Below are 20,229 nucleotides of genomic sequence, written 5' to 3' on the forward strand. Positions count from 1 at the left end.
ACTGAAAACAGGACTTCTTTTGGCGAATACCGCTTCAAGAATTTAAAGTTATTAATCCCAAGCAAACCAGTACCTAAGGAGACATATGAATTACAGCTAATACAATTACGCACTTTACAGTATAGATATAGCTAATTGTTGGAAAAATGCGGTCACACGTAACGTAATAATTTATTTCCTCAAAAATCGCGGGGTCCTTTTCCACAAGAACTCCCTAGAGTTCTGAATAGAAACTTTCATAAAGACAGGTGTGCAGACAAAATTTCTCTTATTCCTGCCGACCAGAATTCGGATCCAAAAGGCGATGTTATCGCTGCTTTATTAAGAGGGGAGAAGCAAGTGAGGATAATTACACATGTACAATTGAATTATGTGACAGTAGTCACGGTGTATTTCAGTGTGTGCTGTTATCGCCGGTTACACTGAATAGAATCCTGTAGTTTGGTTTTGAAATGTTCATACAGGTTTGAATAGCGTAAGCCATCAGAACTCAAATATGAAATAACAGAAGCCAAATTTTTAAAAAGGGGTTTGCGAGCGCTAATCAAATTATGATATTCGATACGTTGTTGTTGACGTCTTTCGTCACGAGATAATAAAATATGTCAAATTTTGGCCTTTTAAAATGTTTAAGGTATTAATCGGTGTGGTCTTAAAGCTCTGTGCACTATATTTTCTACTATATTTTCTACTTAAAATGGTTAAAATCTATGATTTACTGAGCTACTCGCATAAAACGGTCTGAGTTTGCTCGATGAACTAATTTGCATAATCGGCTGTCACGCTTGCAATATCGCTAAAAGTTCGAAGTCACCTCGGCGAAGAAAATCAATAAGTGCAAGATGTTTTTATATTTTTCTGCAGCCAAACATCTTATTAGTAGAAGTCAAGCGAAGTTTTTAATGAAGGTAATTTAGTGTTAACAACTGGGTTGAAAACGTAAATTAGCCACCGTAAAGAGTAAAAAAGCTGACGTTTTGAGCGTTAGCCCTTCGTCAGAGCGATTAGAAGAATTGTGGGTTGTGTATGGATTTATATGTAGAAAGTGGAGCTACGCCATTGGTGGGAATATGATGACGAAAAAACAGGAATAAATTAGTTGAATGAAAAGCGCTCGTTGATTCCGTGGGGATTAAGGGTGCCGATTTGAAATATAAATTTTTGTTCTAGTGTTTTACGGCTTTCCGAACTGCCTAGATGTAAGGAAAGGCCGCAAACTGCCATATGCTGTTTAGAATGATAAGGAAGATTAAAGTGTCTAGCGACCGGCTTGGATGCGTCCTTGTCATTTATTTCCACATCGCGAAGGTGTTCTCGGAATCGGTCACCCAGTCGTCTTCCTGTCTCGCCGATGTATAACTTATTGCAATAAGTGCAAGTTATGCAGTAAATAACATTGGCGGAGGTACACGTAAAGTGATCAATGATCTTAATGGATCTTTTGGGTCCCGATATTTTCTGTACGTTGTGAATGAAAGGACAAGTTTTGCATCGTGAGCGAGCGCATTTAAAAGTTCCAGATTGGTCATTGGTTAGAAATGAACCAAAACATTGTCAAAAATACGATTAACGATCTCATAGCTAAACAAGAATTGCCGGCCACTGCTAAAAATCTCATCATTACTACTCCTAGAACTTCGTGTATTTACTTTTTACCTAAAATCCACAAATCTAACAACCCAGGTCGACCCATCGTTTCTGCCTGCAGTTGTCCCACTGAACTTATTTCCAGCTATTTAGACAAAATCATGGCACCTATCGTCAAAACTCTACCGTCTTACATTAAGGACAGCCAACACGCACTTGAAATTTTTCGTGACTTTAGTTTCCTCGACCAAAACAAACTTATTTTCACCATGGATATAACATCTCTTTACACTGTCATTCCCAATGACGAAGGTCTCCGGGCCCTCAAACATTTTTTCGATCAACGCACTGTTAAGGAACCTAGCTCTGCTACACTACTCCGTATGGCCGAACTAGTACTCACACTCAATTGCTTTTCATTCGGTGGTAACTACTACAAACAAACTAATGGCGTGGCCATGGGTACTAAAATGGGACCCAGCTACGCCAATCTTTTTGTAGGTTTTATCGAACATCAATTTTTTAGCCAATACCACGGCCCAAAACCTCAACTCTACGGCCGCTACATTGACGATTGCATCGGCGCTACCTCCTCTACCAAAGAGGAGCTCACTCAATTTATAACCGCCGTCAATTCCTTTCATCCGGCTCTTAAATATACCTGGGAAATTTCCGACAATTCTTTGGCTTTTCTAGACATCAAAATTTCAATTGAAGGCAACGGCTTATGTACTAGTGTTTACTACAAACCTACAGATTCACATAGTTACTTGTTGTATTCATCCTCACATCCATCACACGTCAAGAACTCCATACCTTTTTCACAGTTTCTCAGACTTCGTCGTTTATGTAGTGACGACTCTGATTTTTCCGAAAAATCAGAGGCAATGTGCCAGTTTTTCGATAAACGCGGCTATCCTGTTTCTGTCGTTCCAGCGGGCTACCACCGTGCCCAACAAATCGATCGACAGGCAGCACTACAAACGGCCGAGAAGGAGAACACGGATCGCATTCCATTTACTCTTACATTTCACCCTCACAACCACGCAGTTAAATCTATCATTCTTAAAAATTTTAAATTACTCCAAAACGATTCAGAGACTGGCACTATCTTTTCGCAACCCCCACTTATTTCATTCAAACGTGACAAAAACATAGGCAACTTTTTAGTCAGGAGTTCATTTCTAACCAATGACCAATCTGGAACTTTTAAATGCGCTCGCTCACGATGCAAAACTTGTCCTTTCATTCACAACGTACAGAAAATATCGGGACCCAAAAGATCCATTAAGATCATTGATCACTTTACGTGTACCTCCGCCAATGTTATTTACTGCATAACTTGCACTTATTGCAATAAGTTATACATCGGCGAGACAGGAAGACGACTGGGTGACCGATTCCGAGAACACCTTCGCGATGTGGAAATAAATGACAAGGACGCATCCAAGCCAGTCGCTAGACACTTTAATCTTCCTTATCATTCTAAACAGCATATGGCAGTTTGCGGCCTTTCCTTACATCTAGGCAGTTCGGAAAGCCGTAAAACACTAGAACAAAAATTTATATTTCAAATCGGCACCCTTAATCCCCACGGAATCAACGAGCGCTTTTCATTCAACTAATTTATTCCTGTTTTTTCGTCATCATATTCCCACCAATGGCGTAGCTCCACTTTCTACATATAAATCCATACACAACCCACAATTCTTCTAATCGCTCTGACGAAGGGCTAACGCTCGAAACGTCAGCTTTTTTACTCTTTACGGTGGCTAATTTACGTTTTCAACCCAGTTGTTAATACTAAATTACCTTCTATACTCTCCCACCGACGCAGCACCACAGTTTCTTTAGAAACTTACCCCTTCATTCATTTGAAGTTTTTAATGGTCTGGTCTGGACTTGAGCAATATCAATCGAGAAAGAAAGAGTACTTTTAACCAATTTCAGAGAGCTGTCCAACGAGTGTTTTTAAATAAATTATGACGAGCCTCTAAATAAACGAATATCAAAATTGAAATGCATTTTATACACCTTATATATCACACACTTTAAGAATACAAAATTTTTTGTTGTTGCATGCGGTGTGATACGAGGACAGGGCTATTCAACTTTTGAAATTTTCGATGTCGCAAGAGATCAAAAAAGGGCCTTTTGCAGCTTTGACTTTTGAGAGCTCTAAAAATTTTATTTTGAGGTATTTCCAGAAACTAATGTGGTTTTATTTACTTGTTACCAAAGATAGTTTATTGGGCAAAGTTTGAGGGAAAACTTTTTTCCGATGCGAAATGCCCGGGACCGCTCTTACAGAGATCGCCTCTTAATTTTCTTTTTCTGAATCATGACTGAATTGACTTTAAATTTTCTGATAGCCGACGATCCTTGAGGGACTCACAAAGGTTTCCTACGCGTAGCTATCTTAAAAATGGACGCCTGAATACTAATAACACATTTTGAGGCTGGTAAAGTGCAACTTAATCTTTTATTTATGTCAAATTACTTATTTCATGTGGAAATTCTCCCTTTTAGTATATTTACTTACTCAGAGCCTCTATGAGTAAGCCCCTATCTGATGGATAGGGGCCAGAGTTTAAAGCCGTTGCCACTCAACGATTAAAAAAGATGGTTGAGGTTCTAATATAACACTTGAAATTTTAGCTGCTATTAGGAAATCATGAATAGATTAGTGATAATGATTTTTGAGGAGCCGTTTATTCATTCTAATGAGTATGAGTTTATTTACATCTGTCGACTTCAAGTTTAGCACAATGAGAGAGCGATAGTACAAGAGAGCGATAACTTAAATATTATTGAGAGTTCAGTTTTTCAGTTCTCCGTTTCTGAATTTCATCACGCTAAATCCCGTTTATTAAACACTTTTTGCTGGTGCGAATGGGGTCTTAATCAAAGGGGCGCATTCATATATTTTCCTATACGTAGAAATTACCTGGTTCTGTTTCTTTTCCAATGGGGAGGAAGGGTGTTGGTGGTTTCGTTTCTGATACAGTGTATATATGATTAAAAATTTCTCTTTAGAGAGATCTGGAATACGACTAAGGAATATACTCTGGCAACTTACTGTATTCTGATATGTTTGCACTAATTCGACAATTATAGTGGGAAATATCATGCACATTTCTGCGAAACATTACACAAGTTACGTTCCCTTCTACTTTTGGCGGATAGGATGTTATATCAGAAACTTTGAAAATCTACAAGACTTGTACGTTCGCTTCGCCCTCCTGTTTTGCAATTTCCTTTTCATTAATTATGGAAGCTACATTTTGCAGATCTTTTGCCTTTTCACGGCGACAACAAAGCAGGTTCTAGAATTGCTTTCGGAATGTGCCATTTGTGAAAGTGTAAATAAAGGAATTTACAGAAGCACTAAAATAATAGAGAAAAGTTGCCAACAAAGCTGCAATTCTTGGCCTGGTTTTAAAGGAAAATCGAAACCAGAGTGTAAATGCCCACATTGGTATCCAGCAACACAAAAAGCCTGCGGCCACGTACAACAGAACCTAACTAATGTTTATTTCTTTCACTGAGTTGGTTACTGAACCATTTTCAGTCCTGTTCTGTAGCGACTAGAATACATCAAGTTGATGCTCTTTAGTTTTGAGAAATATCTTGTAATAACTGAAAATACCGATACTTAAGGGTAAAACAAGAAGCAATCCGACAGCGATACAATAATGAACGATTTGACTCTCTCTACTTGGGTAAGTAAAATTGATCTACGCAGGCGCCAAAATGGCAGCCACGAATCTTTTTCGTTCTGCACTTTTGTGCTTGTTTTTAGTATCTTATATTGGTATTTTACCAGTTAATCAGCTGCAAGACTTGCCACTACAAGACCAAATCGAATATCCCTATCAAATATCTCAAGTGTTAACGTCTGTCAACATTAGGATAAGGATACTGAACCAACATACCAGGAAAAATATCAATATCAGGGATATGAGAGAAAGCAAGAAGACAAGTCTCGGCCGCTATCTCAGCAATGTCGACTGGTCATGCATCAATATGCAAAGCTCCTGTGAGGGAAAACTCCGCAATTTCAACGAACTGATAACAAACGGCATAAATAACATCATGCCAGAAAGGTCGATTAAAGTTTACCCGAAGGACGCCCCTTGGATGACAATAAAACTCAAGGAGTTGATTCGTTTGCGTCAAAATGCATTTCATTCCAACAAGAAGGGTCCAGTTTTCAGATTCTACCGCAATGCTGTCAATAGAGAAAGGAAACTATGCAAAGCAGCCTACTATACTTCAAAAGTGCAAGATCTCAAAGGTGTGAATCCCCGTCAGTGGTGGAAAGAGATAAATAAACTGAGTGGATCCAAAAAACAAAACCCCAATTTACTGTCCTCCCTCGATGTACAGCAATTCACCAACATGTCCCCCCAAGAAATCGCCAGTGCAATAAATGAAGCTCTTCTAGAACCGCTCCAGTCTTATCAGCCTATCAACTGTGAGAACACGTCTGTTCTCCTTCCTACAGGAGAAGGCGCCGAATTCCCTAAAATATCAACACATCGAGTGTACATTAATCTGAAACGCCTCAACAAACACAAAGCTCCTGGCCCGGACGGCACACCTAATTGGGTTCTAAAGGAATACGCCGAAATTTTAGCACAGCCCATAACGGACATTTTGAACACTTCCTACAAAGAACAAAAATTGCCGTCAGTTTGGAAATTGGCGAATATAACACCCCTCCCAAAGGTAAAACAAGTGACTGATCCCAAGAAGGAGCTAAGGCCAATTTCACTTACACCTGCGTTATCAAAACTTGCTGAGGATTTTATAGTTTCTGACTTCATCAAACCGGCCGTGGAAAAAGTAGCGGACCCAAATCAGTTCGGAACGGTATCTGGATCATCCACTGTACTGGCACTCATAAGCATGATACACAATTGGCTTGAAGCAACAGACGGAAACGGAGCGTCAGTTCGGGTCCTTCTTTTTGATTACCGAAAGGCCTTTGACCTAATAGATCAGTCCATCCTAATATCAAAACTGAATCAACTGGACATTCCGAAGAGCGTTATTAACTGGATAGTTGACTTCCTTTCAAATAGGTCTCAGAGAGTTAAACTTGGCAATGACTGTTTCTCTGAGTGGAGCAAAGTGCCTGCCGGAGTACCACAGGGAACCAAACTGGGCCCCTGGCTTTTCCTTTTAATGATAAACGATTTGTCAGTTTCGCTCGACAATTTTAATCTGTGGAAATACGTTGACGATACGACGGTATCAGAAACCGTCCCGAAAGGAAAGATTAGTCACGCGCAAAGTGCAGTTGACCAAGTACAGTCCTGGTCTGAGGAAAATCTATTTCAATTGAATTGCGCAAAAACCAAAGAACTGTTGATCAGCTTTAGCCCTCAATACCCCCAATTTCCAAAAACCAACGTGGATGGGGAACTAATTGAATCTGTGCAGTGTGTTAAACTTCTTGGACTCAATATTAGTTCAACTCTAACTTGGAACAACCATATTACAGAAATAATAAAGAAATCAAACTCAAAACACTATTTTTTGATTCAACTTAAGCGGGCTAAAGTACCTACAATCGATCTTGTAGCAATCTATTGCGCAACCATCAGGTCCTACCTAGACTACGCCTGCCCAGTGTTCCACCATGCACTTCCGAAATATCTACAAGTCGATCTGGAGAGAGTGCAGAAAAGAGCCCTCGCATGCATCTTCCCTGGAGCATCATACAAAGAAGCCCTCGATCAAGCAAACATCCCAAGCTTGAGAACCCACCAAGAACAGTTGACATCGACACTTTTCCGATCAGTTTTAGAAAACAAAAACAACAAAATTCATTCTTTAATCCCAAAAAGTTATCAGGCTAATTACAATTTTAGGAAACAGAGGAATTTCAATCTTAATCGTTGTAAGACCGACAGAGCGGCAACAAGTTTCATAAATATGTGTTGCAGAAACAGTTTGTACAATTAATTAATGTGAAGTTACGCAATTCAGTTTTATCTGCAATGTAATTTTAATAAAACACAGTCTATGTCTACAGTCTATGAAGATAGCAGCTGCTGGCGCCAATTTTTTCGCTTTCGAATTAATTGCCTTTAGTCATATTATCATACAAACAAGTTTCGAAATTCTTACTTGCCTGATATTTTTCCTGTAACAGAAGACGTTGATTTGCATCTGTTATTCAATGCATTTTTACAAAACGCTTGCTATTCGTTGGTTTCGGTCATGGTATCAGAGAAACAAGCGTTGAAGTATATGAAGTTGCATATCTAAAACTCTTAATTCTTGCTGTCATTTCAGCCTGAATTTAGTGTGAATCAACGGATAAATAAAGGTCTTCCTAATCAGTTTCCAAAATACTTGAAAATAAATAATAGTTAAAAGCAATATCTTTAACGAAAAAAATGTGTTATCTCACCTAACCAGTTTTCTTAAAGGGGTTTAAATAATTCCCAGTGGTAACACTCCGAATTGCGCAAAACTTTTCAAAGTCAGTCGATAAGAAATTTTAAAATAGGTGTTGTACACTTGTCTGTGTTAACACGTAAAAAATCAGGGCCTTTTTTATTTTGTTTCTTACAAAGGAACAGCTAACAAAGAAAACTGGTTGCTAGAAGTCTAAACTACGCAGCCACTAATGGCCGATTTTTTTTTTTTAGCTAGCGGCCTTCATACACTCTAAAATCCACCAACGTTTCTTTAGCATTTTCCACGCCTCTGTTTTAATTCTCGCGAAAGTGACTCGACGTGAGCAATTGATAGGTGAATTGATATGTGGAGTTTCATCCATCCCATAAGTGAATGTAGAAGCTTTTCTGCTTCCATTTTGCTATTGTCGAATGATCTGAAGAAAAATTATAATCTCAATACGATGTTCTAATTAAGAAACTAATGTCGTGCAGCTGAGTTTATCCGTCGCGCCATAGGTTTTAAATTTTGTCCCATACACGGCAAAGGTGAAAGATCTTTACCAAATTTCTCAAATTTCTGTTAAAGAAACGAAAGTTTGCAATTCTTTTACTTTAAGGCACTGCTTGCAATGAATAAAAAGGGTATTTATATAATATATAAAATATTCTGAGTCTTTTTTACACGAGGAAGAAAGCCGCACAGTGACTGTAATCAAGAATGCTTCATCTTTTCAGTTAATTAAAGTTCGTGTATATGAAGATTCTGTGTATGTCCTCTTTTCCATCACAGTGCAGCTGATTTTAGAATCTTTTAGAGTTATTGATCAGGTTTATAAAGTGGAATTAGAATGATTCTCGTGAAAATTCTGTAATGTCTTTCAATCTAATTAAAAAAGAAAACAAACATAAAAAAACAAAAACAAAAAAAAAAAACAGATTCTTTCGTATACCTGCAGACTTATGCACTTAAGTTAACTAATGAAGGGGCAAACTTATATTTTGATCACGTTTGTTCAAGGTCTCGCCCCTACACTTCGACTTTTCTTGATCGATTTTAATTTAAAGTAAAACCTACATTGCCATCGATGCGCATTTTATTCTGCTATTGGAGGAAATCGACACTTCTTGGTATATTTGAAATATGTTTGTTACCATGCAGTCAGTATCATTTTGCTTTTACAACCAGGTATAGCTTTTACTTCAGAAGCAGGTAAAGGAAAGGCAAACGCTGTGCTTCGGTGATTGGCTTATGAAACGATAAGAAAGCATATCATTTGAAGAAGAATGTAGATTGAAATTAAAAAAAAGGAAAAAGAAGAGAAAAGGAATGGAAAAGGAAAAAGATAGGCATAGTAAATTAACCGTTTTTGAACAATCCTTCAATAAAAGAATGAAAGTCTGTTAATTGGCGTAGCCCACAACCAATAAACACAACAATAAATTAATAAAAGCACCGAAGTTGTGCTCAATCAGCTGTGTAGACTGATTTTTCCCACTGTCAGTGTCACTGTTACTAAACATAAAAGTATATGGGTTTCGTGGTCTTCTCATCCGCCAGACTAACTGCGAATCCAAAGTCTCTTAAGTTTCCTTCCAAATCTTACGCACGTGTTGTTGTAAGCCGTCCGCTGAATAAGTAACATCCGCAAGTAACATTAATCAATTCATTCTTGGGTCTAAAGTCTTTTTGGCCTTTTGCAAATCCATTGCACGAGTTAATCTGAGTCGTCCGCAAGCAGTAGTACGGTATAGAAGCTAGAGGGGACAATTAACAATCAGATACTGGGAGTTAAAGGGCTAAACGGGTACCCGACGTTAGGCCAGGGACTTACATGATATATTTCATTCATTCATGCAAAATATTAATTTATCGATTGCTCCCTGTGGTGATGTACATGCAATTAAGGAGCCTAGGTATCTAATTGATAAAGGCATTCTGAAAACTTCTTCTAAGCTGTTGCCTCATGCGATGTCGTCCTTTGTTTAACCCAAGCAAAGGTTTTCATGATTCGACGATCAATTTTTCATACATGTAACAGCTCAACTGTACACGTTATTCGTACGCTGTAAGCTAAACTGCACGCAATATTTATTACACCATTAAAATTTCTTCTATCTATCTGTTTTGTAACTTTTTTTCGGCCGATTTACACAATAAAGAGCTACACCATACTTTATGAGAAGCGGAAAGGGAGTCTCATTTTGACTCGCCAAAGATGGAGTGAAAAAAGGCAAGCACAGCCACCGAACTATTAATAATGCAACAAGTAACGCTATTTAGAACAAAGAACATCACTTACTTTATGGAGTTGTATTCTTAAGTTAGCGGGGTGGTCTGTTTTAGGATCTGCAAGTCTTATAATATTTAAAGTACCCTATAAATCAATCACAAAGCTCTTCGCTAACTCCCTTAATTATCAGCCAATTTGATCAGAGTGTCACGAATGTGTCATTCGTCTCAGCATAATAATTTTGACTTATATAATTAAAAACTTTGTCTCATTGCCCACTTTTAAAACTTCAGTAAAAACAATTATAGTTTTTCCTTTCAGAGGGATCTCCTTTATCGACAATGGAACAAGACCAGGCACGATACTCACCAGCTCAATAGCCTAGTTCTAATTTTCTTTTTCAACAGTTGTCACGCATCCCCCTAGTAGGTCTTCGACAAAATTTTACTCCTCAAAGTAAACAGAAATCTTGTTATTCATGTCTGATAAGTTACTTGAAAGTCTCTCCATCGCTAAAAACAGTTCTAGTAGTGACGATTTTGTTCACTCCAGGATTGTTTCCACTCATTGCATCCTGCGCGTGAAAAGGTGCCACGAATGCTTCAGTCATCTCAGCGTAAGTTAAAACATGGCTGATTTTGGCTTGTACAATTAAAAATGTCGTCACTTTGGCCACTTTAAAACTTCAAAAACAAACAATTACAATTAATTTTATCAGAGTGATCACTCTTTTTGGCAGTTGATCAAGACCAGTACACAAATACTCACCAGCTCAATATCCTTGTTCTAATTACCTTTTTCTAATAGTTAGTTCGCCTTTTCTAAGTAGGTCGTCGACAAACTTTTATTTGACACAATCGACATAAAACTTGTAATTCATAACTAGTAAGTTATTTGAAAGTCCCAACACCTCTTCAAAAAGGTTTGATAAACTTGTGACCATTTTGTTAATTCCAGGACTTTTTTTTTTGGTGATAAACTGGGCCGTCTCACTTGATTCTTGGTGAAAAACTTCCTATATACTGCTGAGATTGGAATGCCGTACTGGCCATTAAAAAATATATCAAATGAAGAAATCTAGAATATTCATCAAAAATTATTGAAACGACAAGCAATAAAAAGAATAAAAAAAGAAGCAATTAGAATAAATTCCTCTTGACCTTTATAAAGGATCTTAGTCTGGAAAAATCTAGAAGACTTAACAGTTCGCTTCTTATTCTTCACCTTCATTGACTTCGTTGTCAGCAATTCTTGCCTTTCGACAGTAGCGAGACAGCAGTTTGCGAAATTCCCTTCGGAACTCACCATTTGTGAAAGCGTAAATAAAAGGATTTACTGAAGCACTCAAATAAAAGCAAAACATTGATAGCATGGCTGCAATTCTTGGACTAGTTTCGGGAGAAAAACGAAACCAGAGAACAAGTGCCCACATCGGTATCCAGCAACACAAAAATCCCGCGGCCACGAACAATAACACTCGACTAATGTTTGTTTCTTTCACTGAGCTTCTCACTACACCATTTTCACTTCTGTTCTGTAGCGATGATACCACATTCTGTTGATGCTCGTGGGTTTTAAGATATATCTTATAATAACTGAAAATACCGATAAACAACGGTAAAATAAAAAGCATTCCCACAGTGATACAGTAATGAACGATTAGACTTTCACTAGTTGGGAAATCAAAAGCGCACACTGCGTAGCTTCGGACAAATTTAATCTGTAACCAATTTGTGAATCGTGCAATGATCAGATAAAGTGCAAAGGTAAGCCACAAGCAAATCAGCCACGTCTTAGATTTGCAAGTCGAAAAAATCTTATTGTAATGGTTTGTCTTCACAATTTTCATGTAACGGTTAAACGCCGTCAAGCCAAGGGTTGCTGGGGTAACGTTAAAGGTGAACACATCAAAAAAACCTTGAATCTGGCATACAGCGTCGCCGAAGACCCATTTTCCAATGATCGGTGTTGTAGAAGCTAACGGCATATCTACTGTTCCACACAGCAAATCGCTAACTGCTATGGCAATGATGTACAGGTTGAAAGTTGATCGCAAGTTTGGGTTTCTATATGTTGCTATGCAAACAAGACTGTTTCCAATGATGCTTGTGATGCTCAATGCAATACAAACACTTGCCTCAGTTATGACAACAGGTAAGCTTCGGCTTGGTAACTCTAGGTTTGACATCTTTTCTCCCTAGAAATTTAATTAATAATTTAAAATTTAAGAACGTATGAATAAATACATCGATTGAGTAAATCGATGGACAAGTAATACAATAGCCGCAATACGATATTTCATTGGGCTATTTTCATAGAAACCTGGTTAAAATTTCAAAAAATTTAACTCGGTAAAAGGTCGGTTAAGATGAAATAAAGGGAATTTTTTATGAACGGCGGCACTGAACTAGGTTATGAAGTGGGTGAACTTGACATCATGGGGAAACCAAAAAAGTGCAGAATTCGAGGGCCACGATGTTATTTTCTCACTTTCTTTCTTTTCGATTCCTTTCTCTGCACTCATGTTCTACGTTAACTTCTTGGTTACCGTTAACGCAGCTTCTGTTCGATTAAAAGCCGACAAAAGCGATTGATTTATTAGAAATAACCCGGTTTTACTTGTCAAGTGCGGCCGCGACCAAGGAAAATAACAATCTTTTTTTTCACTACCTAAGTCCATAGCAAGCTCCTTCACCGCTCTCAGGTTTTCGCGAAGCGGCGACGAATTTTTTTATTTTCATTATTTATTCTTCTATTCATCGTTTTGCACATTTTATTTCAAACCGGTACGTGATCCACTAGACTTATTATAAATACGACAGAGGGGCTGTTTAAAGACTCGAACAAAAATCATTATGGCCCTTAATTTCATCGCACAGAGACTTGATGAAACTCGGAAACAGCTAGAGGGTTTTGATGAAAATAAGCAGATTTAAGGAGGTGATTACGAATTTAATAATCAGTTCGCTGGAATTGGTTTCATTATTCGTAACGCTTGTGCTCTTTAGATTGCACCGTATATACTGCGTTATCTAAGCTATTGTGATGAACTGGTGAAATCACTGTAACCTACTTTGGGCAGAGTGCTTTTGTTTGACGAAGGCGAGATGAACTAGAAAAGTTCAATTTTTTTTTTTATTGTTACGGACCTTTAATGCACATTTGCAATCGAGTATATAGCTTCAGGTCGGTCGTAGGTATGATATGAATCGCTTACTGTTTTCCCAGGAAAATCTACTCGCCTGCTGAAGCGTTGCCGTCTCGTCGATTTATCGTTCTCTCTTGGCGACAAAATGCAAAGATATCTCTCCAATAATCGACGATATCTCGGAGGAATGAACCACAATATTCGGCGATAGTCGATTGCATTATTTTTCATACTACTTTAACATCATAAAATACAATGTCGAATATGACAATCTAATTTTGAACTAATTCTTGCTATTTAAAGGTTAGACACTTATATAACCGAAGGTATTCGAGGTAAAAAATCTGAAATAAATTTCGTTAAATTAATGAGTCAGTCAGTCTTGTAGTATACGCATCCTAATACGATCTCAATATTTGAAAATTAAGGGTTCTACAAAAAGAACCTGCGCTACGCCAGATATGAAAAAAAATTTCAAACAAACCCTCTTTAGATGTGGCCAAAAATATGTAGAGACGTAATAATAAATCTTTACCTTATCTTACCTTATTTTACACGGTACACTTTGAGGTGTCTTAATATCTTTTTTAATGGTAACACCCAGTGTCCGCAAAAGCGTTCCAAAGCCAGTCGACAAATTTAGAGGGATTGCTGAATGATTCATTATCATTATCTTAAAAAGTGACAGGTGACAAAGAAGGCTGGTTGCAATAATTCTCAATCACGCAACTACCAGCGGATGTTTGTTTCTCTTGGATAGCGGCCAGATTGCATCCGTGTCACCTCCACCAGTGATTATTTATATAGTTCCCAGGCCTATCCATCGTATGGCTAATCAGGCACGCTTTCGCAAAAATGACTGAGAAAATTGATAATTTAATTTATGTATAACGGGAGTCTCAACCAACCCATTCGAGGGAAGATTTTTTTCGCCTCCAATTTCCCACTGGTGAAAGATTTGTTAGTAACGTAGGGTCCTTAGTAAAGTTATAAACGTACAGTTGAACTCATTCTGGTAAAACTCACCATACGTTTCACATTAAGAGGGAAAGATTTAACCTAACCCTAACCCTAACCCTAACCCTAAGCAGCATAAAAACGGGAGTTACTCTTTTTTTATTTCCTAAGGTACAATTTGACCGAAATCAACTCAGTAATTTGGAGTGGACGATGATCTTGTTTAGCTTCCAAGATCTAAAACTATAATCGAAAGTTTTTTTTTTCCAAGTTTGATTATTTTTAGCCTTGGGTGTTAATTCCTATGAACCTTTTCGAAAGCTCTCATTGAGCAGCGACCATGAAATCATCTCACGTTAAAGTAAATGAAATACTTAGTTGACGGTAAAATAGTTCAGTAGCAGTTTAATTCTCTACAAAGCTCATATTGTTGTTTTCTTCCTTGACAGTGAGCAGGGATAATCAAAGATTAGAGTAAACTTAATGCAATCCGAAAAAGACAAATTTCTGTAAACATTCTTTGAACGGGAGTTTGTAAAAAAAGAAAATGTTGCTGTGCTGTTAAATTTTACATAAATCCCTACGGTTTACGAAATAAATCGTTAATTTCGAAAATTTACTCAAGGAAACTGTACAATACTGCATGCCTTGTGACTTCCCTCAGCAATTTTTATTAGTGGTGTCATCTAGTTTTTAAAACATGCAATTGAGCTTGACTCGATAAATGAAAACGAAAATGATCTTCAAATGCAAGCTAGGCTTATATGTTAATAATCTTCTTTTTTTGCGTACTTCGACTATCTATTGACAAAAGTAGACTTTTTTTGGCACATACACAAGCTCGAGCATTATTAACGACGCCAGAGGCTGTTCATCAACGAAATTTTTGCTCACATAATTACCTATAAAGGAGAGATGGGGAAAAAAGGGCACTCGACGCTATATTTTGTCATTTTGGTCTCTTAATAGAATTTTGTTGTGAAAAATCAAGCTTATTTGGCATGAAAAAAACAAATGTTTTCTTTACACAGACAGACACCTTTATTTAATTTAAGGCTCAGGTGGTCATTTCAATTGCTTGAAGACTATTGTTTCCCGATTGTCTCTCTCGAGCTAAATTAGGGAAACACAATACTTTCGATCAATCCATCCGTAGGAGCCCTGTTTCCCGCTCGTCTCCACTGAGCTAAATTAGTAAAACACAACACTCCCAATCGATGCATCAGTAGGAGCCCTGTTTTCCTCTTGTTTCCCCCGAGCTAAATTAGTAAAACACAATGCCCTCCAATCGATGCATCAGTAGGAGCCCTGTTTCTCGCTTGTCTCTCCCGAGCTAAACTGGTAAAACAGAATACCCTCAATCGATGTATCAACAGGAGCCCTGTTTCCCACTTGTCCCTCTTGAACTAAATTAGTAAAACACAGCACCCCCAATCAATCCATCGGTAGGAGCCCTGAAGACTAATTTTCCCCGCTTGTCTTTCTCGAACTAGATTAATGAAACAAAAAAACCTAATTGAATTGTAGTTGAGGAGAGCAGCATAATAATTTTTTTTGGCGCAAGATTTTCCATCTAAATGGATTTGAATTAAGTTTAAGAGACCATAGCTGATTGGTAATGCGGGTATCGGGATTCTTCGATCGATTTCTAACTTACAGAATTAATTTAGCTTTTTGCCATGACAGCTCAAACTTTACATTTTTTATCTATTTACATAATAATTTATTATTATGTAAATAGATGAAAAATGTGAGCTTTTGGTTTGGAAGTGGGGCTCATGTTTGCTGTTATTATTATTTTTCTCATCTCCTCAAAGTTACATTCTTTGCAAAAACATGGAAAGAAAAGTGACGAACAAGCTAAACAGCTGTAAGTTTTACCAAATGCAAGAAGCCATTTTCTTAAAATGAATTTAGAGAACAAAAAGAAACAAAACAGAGTAATGGAACAAATATAAAAAGTCAGTATAGAAAAATGAACATCTAGTGCTGACGGAACGGAATAGATCGAAAGAGTAATAACGACAACAGCAATAAAAAAAATCCATTCAAACCTTAGCAAATAGGATGATATTTCAGACACTTCGACGTTTGTTTCGCCTGTCCAGTAACCCGTCGCCCTTGTCACCAGCTGAAATGGCTTTGTTTGATGCATTTCATGCCCTTTCGTTGCAGCAACGGAGAAGTTTGCGAAATTCCCTTCTAAACTCGCTATTTTTGAAAATATAAATAATTGGATTTACTGAAGCACTCAGATAAGACAAAAAGACGTCAATCAGTTGCACAGCTCTAGGACAGGTTTTTGGGGAAAAACGCATCCAGAGTGCAAGTGCCCACATTGGTATCCAGCAACACAAAAAGCCAGCGGCCACGAAGAACAAGACTCGACTAATGCTTATATCCCTCACTGAGCTGTCGTTCATTCTACTGTTTAGCTAGTTTTGAAGCGTTGAAATTCTGTTTATGCTCATGGATATCTCATAATAACAGAAAATACCGACAGACAACGGTAAAACAAAAAGCAATCTAATAGTGATGCAATAATGAATTATTCGGCTTTCACTTGTTGGGTAAGCAAATGAGCACAATGCAAAGCTTTGGTTAAATTCTATTCTGATCCAATTTGTGACTCGGAGAATCAGTAGGTGAAGAGCAAAGGAAAGCCACAACAACAAAGTATCGTAACTTTGGGTTTCTGCATGCTGCTATACAAACCAGACTGTTTCCACTGATGCTTATGATACACAATACCATTCACACACTTGCCTCAGTTATGATAACAGGTAAGCTTCGACTTGGTAAGTCTAAGTTTGACATCTTGTCTACCAAAAAGTGTCAAATCAAAGATAAATAAATAATATATATATATATATATATGAATAAATAAATACGCAAATTTATGAATAAATATATAGACAGATTTATCAGTAATATACAGGTAATAAAATTAAGCACCCAGTGGATACACGAGTCTATGGTGTTCCTTGTTTCATTCATCCGTAAAATGTTCTAGTCTCAGTTAAACACATATCATTTCTTGGCAGGTTGTTAAGATTTTGACTAATTTATTGCTTTCAGATAAGGCCCATGCAGGAATTCTAACTGAACACGTGAAAGCCTTATACGCTAGCGCAGAAGGAGAAGGAGTGATTGAGTGATAGATGCGAGGAGTGAATTTTGAGTCCTAAAAACTACTTGGAAATTTGCTTTCAGCCGTTTTCTCAAATGAGTAATTGTAACAACTTGCATATATAATGCCACTATGAATGATGGGAATGTTCACGGACGGATTCACGGGCACGATAACAAGGAGTCTACGTTGCCTTGGGCACCGTAGACTCAAAAAGAAGAAGACTGGTAGAAGAAGTTGGTAGCTCACCTTCATTTTTATCAGTGTTCGCGACATCTCGACTAGCTTCTTCAGTTCACAATTATTTACCGAGGATATTAACCGTAAGCGCCACGTGATTTCTGTGCTTTGATACTTTGTACTCTATGTTTTTACTCCATGAAAGAAGCCCATTTGCGTATCACATTTGTTTAAAGCTGACCACCGCTTAATTTCAAGGCTTCCTTCTAATAATGTCACTTAGTTTCTAAATAATTTTATTTTTTTGCAACATACACTGTTGGTAGATTTTCCATAATTTTTCTTCTTTCCAAAGGAGATGTATTTTTTAAAATTAAGATTCGCATAAAGTTTACTCAGACTCGAATGCAGGCTGTCTATGTATGATTTAATTATTGTTTTTCAACTCACGTAAGCCTAATCTGCCCTTTTTTTATATATTTGTCTGTCCTTTTTCCAAGAAAGTGAAATTTTCCTTGCCCCAGAAAACGAAATTTCAAAAATATATCAGACATAAGAAAGGTGCTCTTCAAGAGATGCAGTATGTATGTTAGTGTAGGACGAGAAAGAATAAACAGCATTCAGCAAAAGCGGGGTTGAACTCAATGAATAACAATGGCATGGCAACCTTCGATTTTTGCATTTAAGTGTTAACATTGTTCATTTCCAGAAATGCGTTCTTTTTCCCAACCATGCTATTTCAAGGTTGTACATTACGCGCAACTTGGAATCAATTGTCTCCTTAACGAGAGTTATTATCCCATCTTTCACCTTTTATGTTTCCTTTTGCTTATTATTTGCGTACAAACGCGTCTAAAATTTTAAGTTTTGAGTTGATAATTTAAATTGGCCGACGTAAAGACGTTTCTGTTGCTGTTCTTGGTTTTGGATTTTTATTTTTTTCAATAGGGCTCTATCCTGCTGATAGTTTCCCCTGTGTTTGATATGAATCAAGATACAAATAAATATGTTATTTGTATTTGGAAAGATATGCTTCAGAAGAAATTAAAATGAAAAGTCATTTGTTTGATGAAATATTCAACAATGGAATTTGGTCACTAAATAATTGTCTCAACATACCTCACCTTCAAGAACTTTCCTAAGGGATTCTCGGTTTTGCCAAAAAGCTACGGCGATATCACTTATAGTCGAGTAAAGCGTTTGCATCACAAAACCAGCTGTTTTCTAGGAACAAGCAGTCAATAACAAAAGTATAGATCACATTCGGAATAATTACCGGTCCAACACAAAATCGACACCTTTTAAAGCCTGTGTTTCTTGAAAGGTTACAGATGCCAAAAAAACTAATCGCAAGTAGTCTTTCTAAATTCAAAGGCGCCACGTTATCTCACTATTTTTGTTTTCTTTTTGTTTTCTTTTTTTTTAACTTCTCAAAAATTGTTATCATCCCTCACAAAGGGGTTTTAAAATGATCATTCTTCCTTTTTTTAAATTAGTATTTACGCACACGCTTGTGGAAACATAAAGGGTGCGTGGGTTTCCTAAAGGATAAAAACTCAAAACAGTGACCTTTTGGACTTTTTGACTCCTGGTCCTCAAGCAAGGCATTTGCAGCACAAAACCAATTGTTTATAACCTATGAACTGCCGAACAAGGATCGTCTTCTAAATAATTTATGTTCCAACATAGAATAGACACCTGTCAAATTTTTTTGTGATAGATGACAGGAATAATAACTGGTCTCAATGACTGAGGGTGCCAAGGGGCTGAATGCTTTTCAAAACCTTGACCGCCTTTATACAGATATTGCTATTTCTACTGATTGGTTGATTTTACAAGTGATGTCAAAACTTTGCCAAGCGCCTCTTTTAATTCATTTACTAAGACTATGGGATTAATGGGACTCATTGAAGCACTTAGATTAAAAAAAGGAAAAAATTAAAACAACAAGCATTGCTACTCATAGACAGGTTTCCGGGAAAAGTGCGTCCAAAGGATGAGTGCTTGCCTTCGTATCCAACGACACAAAATCCCAGCAGCTACGAACAACAACACTCGACTAAAGTTTATTCCCTCATTAAGGTGCCGTTCATTCTATTGTTCATGAATCGTGCATGAATTCCAATCCACCAACGCTTAATTCAACTTTTTCCAGGCGTATGTCTTATACGTCATTACTATTCAAAAAGGAATCGAAAATTAAAATGACGAAAACAATTGAGTGATATGAGGATGCTTTTTTGGAGTTTCACCTCACTGCAGGAAAAAAAGCTGTATCCGCTTCCACTTTCCCATTGTTTAAAGACTTGAAGAAAAATTGTCATCTCAAGTCGATGATCAACAAAATATCTGACGTGCAGCCGAGCTTATCCGTCTCGCCATGGGTTTTAATTTATAGGTGAAGAGCTTTACCAAAATGGGGATGAAGAAAAGAAATATATAAATAATTTCAAATCAAGGAACTGATGGCAACGAATTATTTAAAGAGTATTTTGATCTTTTAAAGATTTTTCTAAAAGTTTTTTTACACGAGGACAAAAGCCCCACGGTGACTGTAATCAGAAAAGCTTCGCAATTTCT

General features: G+C 37.3%; 1 protein-coding gene across 2 annotated transcripts in view; it reads right to left on the reverse strand.

The window, feature by feature from the left end:
• Positions 1–9,081: 9,081 nt before the first annotated feature.
• LOC113672267 (octopamine receptor beta-1R) overlaps positions 9,082–20,229 on the reverse strand; it is a 165,633-nt gene continuing 154,485 nt past the window's right edge. Inside the window, exons 1-2 of one of the 2 annotated variants that reach the window (XM_089201316.1) lie at positions 13,928–14,044; positions 9,082–12,431 (exon numbers count right to left, since the gene is read on the reverse strand). In XM_089201316.1, coding sequence (XP_089057442.1) covers positions 11,448–12,422 — 975 coding nt within the window. In that variant the 5' untranslated portion in view covers positions 12,423–12,431; positions 13,928–14,044 and the 3' untranslated portion in view covers positions 9,082–11,447. Of the gene's footprint in view, positions 12,432–13,927; positions 14,045–20,229 lie in introns of those variants that run through there. The other variant, XM_089201317.1, reaches the window with a different exon arrangement.

This window comes from Pocillopora damicornis, chromosome 3 (assembly GCF_964200805.1).
Source record: "Pocillopora damicornis chromosome 3, jaPocDami1.2, whole genome shotgun sequence".
Taxonomy (NCBI): domain Eukaryota; kingdom Metazoa; phylum Cnidaria; class Anthozoa; order Scleractinia; family Pocilloporidae; genus Pocillopora; species Pocillopora damicornis.